Source organism: Montipora capricornis, chromosome 3, assembly GCF_036669925.1.
Source record: "Montipora capricornis isolate CH-2021 chromosome 3, ASM3666992v2, whole genome shotgun sequence".
Classification (NCBI taxonomy): domain Eukaryota; kingdom Metazoa; phylum Cnidaria; class Anthozoa; order Scleractinia; family Acroporidae; genus Montipora; species Montipora capricornis.
The window spans coordinates 1,157,858-1,162,857 of NC_090885.1; the positions used below are offsets into that span (position 1 = coordinate 1,157,858).

At 40.0% G+C, this 5,000-nt stretch overlaps 2 protein-coding genes across 3 annotated transcripts in view; one reads left to right on the top strand and one right to left on the bottom strand.

The window, feature by feature from the left end:
• LOC138041875 (mRNA export factor GLE1-like) overlaps positions 1 to 160 on the top strand; it is a 1,781-nt gene extending 1,621 nt beyond the window's left edge. For both annotated transcript variants that reach the window (XM_068887561.1, XM_068887562.1), the window contains one exon: positions 1 to 160. This exon is cut by the window's left edge and continues 649 nt beyond it. In XM_068887561.1, the coding sequence (XP_068743662.1) occupies positions 1 to 44 (44 nt within the window). In that variant the 3' untranslated portion in view covers positions 45 to 160.
• A 118-nt stretch (positions 161 to 278) lies between these two features.
• Positions 279 to 1,715, bottom strand: LOC138041861 (uncharacterized). Its single transcript, XM_068887540.1, has 2 exons — positions 1,052 to 1,715; positions 279 to 691 (listed from the first exon to the last, which is right to left on the bottom strand). Exons 1-2 carry the CDS (start codon positions 1,713 to 1,715, stop codon positions 279 to 281), a joined length of 1,077 nt encoding a protein of 358 aa, XP_068743641.1.
• Between the last annotated feature and the right edge of the window lie 3,285 nt (positions 1,716 to 5,000).

The window sequence follows — 5,000 nt, forward strand, 5'->3', positions numbered from 1 at the left end:
TCCTCATGGCTGTTGTTGACAAACTTATGAACAAAAAAAGTTAGATCCCTGCACTCGGGAGTATTTTCCATTGTTTACCACATTATACCATAATCTTATTTGTTACAGCTTTTTTTACGTATTAATTCATTGTATTGTTAAGAAAAACTCCTTTTAATGGAGGTTTATCAAACTTGAACAACCATTTCGTTCTTTATTCAATCTTGTTGTGCCATAAGTTTACATACTGAAGTTGTGTTGATTAAATAAAGTTTTATCATATTACATCAATAATTAAATCAAGCAAAGTATTCTTGCAACATGGGTGGGTCCAAATCAAAATACTGGGAAGTGGTATTACCATAAAGGCATGTAAGGGCATTCCTTAAAAGGGCACAAACAATGTACATTTTACCTATTTGGCTGAGCCCTATTTTTAAGTTTTTCTTAAAATCGAGAAAGCAAAAATAATTAATTATGTCCCCAAACAGCCATTCCACTGAGCTTCTCACTGTGCTCATGGAACTGTTAAACTGCTGCATTGGGGGAGTCAGGATGCCATTCCGAAATGGAGCTTGGAGGTGTACGCGAAGAGGATAGGCTGGGTCCCCATATATACACAAAGGCTGCCCAGTTGGGGAGAAAGCAAATCTTTGGAGATCATGGTACAGTCCTGAGTCTCGTAGCATTCCCGCATCATGCTTTCTGCCCTCTGGAAATAGTAAAGGTGTGTAGAATTAGGGAGGTGAAAATTATTAATAATTGTTGATAAAAGCTGCCATTCTATTTATCTTTACTGTTGTACTGTTTGGCTACAAAAGATGACCCTATGTTATAGGGTTCCTGCCTGTTTCATTGTGGTCCTCACATGTTTGCTATTTTACTGTTCACTGATTGTATATGACAACATATGAGAAGTATGTAAAAGAGGTACTGTGACCCAGGTCTCCAGTAGGTTTTCTTGTTTTCAAATTCCTGCAGTGTTATAACAGTAGAGCCCACTGCTTAAGCTTCTGATTGTTTATAAATATAAATAAAATTGAACGATACAGCTATAATTAAACACACTTACCAACAGGACCGTAAAGATTGGCAATTAGTCCATTTGGAATGGCGATTGATTGAAATTTCAGGGCATGCACCCTCTTGTGCCCATTGTAAACAATTCTTTGATTGGTGTTTGGGCGACAAATTGGACGAACTGTACCGTCCACAAAGCCGAAACAATTGTCGAGGGCCGCACCTTTATTTGAAACAGCTTCAGCATATGTCTGTAATGCATGGGGATTTAAAATAGTGTGATTCCACTCTGATATCCGACGACCATGATGCTCAAATATAAAATCAATGACTGTATTACTTATCATGGAGATTTCAGGGACAGGTCTGCCGAAAGTGCTTATGAGGTCGCTGTAGCGGCAAGGGTATGCCAGCCTTTTGAGAACGATGCATAATCCTTCAGTACTGTCACAGATTGTTCCTTGTTTACACTTTATTTCGTCAGGCAAGCCAAGAACATCAACCAAGAGAGGAATGTCGTATTTTTCGAAACGTAAATCTGTCTTACACTCGGCCTCACTTTTACCTTGCAACGTAAATCTTTCATAATTCCAAAAAGGATACTCTGGATTTTTCGATTTGTTAGCATCATACAACATGAGAAACTCATCCTCATTGATTATTTCCTCGCAAAAACTTACAAGAAGTTCGTCACGCGCTTTCCTGAAGGACGCCATTCTCGAGCAAGGCGCTAGAAAAAGTTCCCGTCGTGTTTATCTTTCTTAAGTCTAAAGTTCCCGCGCAAAGGACGGCGTTCTCGCCCCAGGCCTTTATATGCCGTGACGTCCTAGGAGAAGACGCCGTTCTCAAATCTTAAGGTCTCTATTGAAACATTTTACTCGCACGAAGGTCAGAGCCTAGGAGTGCACGTGGAGGTTGCAGACATGCACCTTTATTGGTGGTGGATGTACTTCCAAGCTACGTACACAGTTATTAGTTACAACGACACTGTGTCCAACGGTAAGCACACTCAAGGGAAGCTGTAGAGTCAATAGTGATCAGCAATACAGTTGAAAATACTTTCATGTAGGTTCTGGTGCGGGTCGTGCAGAAATCGAACCTTCACCTAGAAATCAGCCGGGGACTCACCAAATTCCGCAACATGGGAACACAAAATGGTAACCAATAACAAAAAAAACATACATCAAGGAAAGTTATGTGTAACGAAGATATAGGTGGCATTTCCTTTCCCAGCTAAATCCAATGGTTGAGAAATTGCTCAATCGTTTGTTGGGATTTGTCAGTCACTGAGGATTTTAAGCAACGACGGCGGCTGCGTCAATCGTAACAAATTATTGTTTGAAAGAGGAAATATTTTCGTGCTGGCTGTGCGGCACACATTCTAGTGCACTTTTAAGTCGCAGTCTGAAAAAGAGCAACGTAAATGAGCCAATATTAGGCCTTTACCACAACATATTGAACGTACGTTCATTTTCTATCTTTACGTTAAAACTGCTCGCACGAATCCAGTTGCAGGATAATCCGCCCGTATTCTCCAAAGTGAATAGGAGAGAGTAATCGCGATAGAGTAATTACGAGAGCGCTTACTTTTATTTCGAATTGGGTTTTCGTAGACGTTGGGCTGGTCGTTGCTTAAACAACGGCTAGTCGCAACACAACAAGTCTGAGACATCGTGATTGCTGTTGCTGACAGTTGAGTTCAATTTATCTGAATTTTTTTTTTTCTTGGCTAGGATCTTATAAAGCACTCGCCAGGTGTCCTTGTTGTCCGATATGACAGGGTCTTATAATTACTTTTTCTTTTCGTCGAGGGCGCGCGCGCGCGGAGCACCATTGTTAAGAAAATTAGGTAAACCATCAATGCGAGAAATCTTGGTTTTACAACCATGACGTCATCGACCGTCCGTACGTACGTACGTCCACCCCCCATGTATGCCAATGTGATCGGTATCATACTAGTTGACAGCATACATCTTTGATATTGCAATTGGACGTCCATGTTTTGATCAATTGACACCTGTCAAAACAAGGTATCCGCTGACCAGTATCACGTGACTATATTGCGGGCTCAAGCTTAGAACTCACCGGGGCCAGCTGTTTTTTGAAGTTGGCCGCTGACCAGGTACTGATTTTCGATTGGATTGCAGGCTCAACCCGGGTTAACTCACCTAAACATAAGCCAGGCTTCATTTTTCGCGCGCTTTCTGTAGCTCGACGCGGCTACACGGCAATACGACATCAACTATAGTTTTTACACAGTCAACCCCTTTTCGTGTTCAGGAGGAAAACGGTTTGAAAGATGTTTTCTTTCTGCATTTTTCGCTGGTTTCAATCCAGTTTGACATATGATATCGGTGGTCTACAGCCGCTGCAGTTATTCAAGTCAAGCATCGGAGGGATATACACTTAAAGCTGAGTGCTATTTTTAATTTGATTAGAGCTGCTTTTTTCTCTGTATTGCAAGTTTTGACATATCTTTAAAAGCTCTGATAATGTTACATGATGCCTGGAGGACCTATGTCTACAACAGAAACGAAAGGAGAGCGAAAGAGAACGACAACGGCAAAACAGAATACTAGTAAGAGGTTATAGCTCATACTTAGTACGAGAAGTTACTCCACAAAATCTTTCCTTGGGCACTAAACCGTTTGTTATTTTTACAGATGCGTTATTTAAAGTGGATGCGTATTTTTAAAAGGTGGTTTAATCGGTTCTTTCTTTGTTCAGGAATGAAGATCGAATTTTTATTTTCAACTGGGATTAAATAACAATTATCTGTACCCTTTTGGACATAAAGGAAAAGTTGCTTTGTTTGTTTGTTTTGCTCTAAAATGTGAGCGAACAAGTGCGTTTTTAATCCGGTTGCCCAACTGGTTTTCGTTGTGCCTCGACAGTGACAAGAAAATTTTGCCCTTATGTTATACACACGTATTCGCATTGAGTTCTCGTAAAATCAGAGGGAAAATCTCACTTGCTTGTGTTTTCAGATGTTTGTTTAAAGCACCGAAACGTTATTTAAGTTTTGGAGCGAATCTTCTTTGAAGTTCGTCCTTGCTTGGTTGCATTGCCGTATTTTGCCCATTCTTGTTCCAAGCCAAGCTGGCATGTTTCAATGAAATACATCAAAATGTGAATTTATTATCTACATACTGAGATTTATAGGGTCTGTCGGATTAGGCTCGAAAAATAGATTATTATGCTATCGTGCGTAACCCGTGAAACCAGGGTATTATGCGCAAAATTATGCTCGGCTGGAGGTATAATGCTCAAATTATGCCGGGCTAAAATGACGCTTCCACCCCACCCCCTATAGGTAAACATTTGATGAGCAAGTGAAAGATTGGAAATTGTGAGATTTTCAATACCTCACAATAGAATACTTACTAGACTTCTTTCTCCGGTGAACCTGCATTTGATTAGTCAAAGTTGTTCAAAACTAACAGCATCAAAAAGTAAGTTACAAACTACAAAGTTTCTCGTGACTTATTGCTTTATAGGATTAGAGCACTTACATGTACCGTCATCAAAAATGTGCATTCTTTTCATAACATATTTTATGAACTGTAACAAAAATGAACTTGACATTGACAACATTCACACCTCAATGTGTTTAAACGTTAATGTTCCCTTGCCGTTGGTTTAAATATCACGTTTACGGAAAAACTCAACTGGCATAAAGAGGCAACCAGGCTTTCGATCATACCAAAAATGGGAACTATTCAATAGTTCATCAGGGTCATCAGCAATTTCCGCCATTTTGAAAACGTGATCAAAATGCGGGTAAAGACTTGTTTCCATATCTCAAAGTGCACTTGGACGTGAGGAGCCTGGAACAACAAAACTGAAACAACCCAAGCTCATACAAAAATGCTAACCTTAGGCCTAAACATTATCTAAAGCATATTGTTTAGGCCTAAGGTTAGCATTTTTGTAAAGGTTTGGGCTGTTCCAGCTATTGTACCCTTGTTTCAATTTTGTTGTTCCAGGCTCCTCACGTCCAA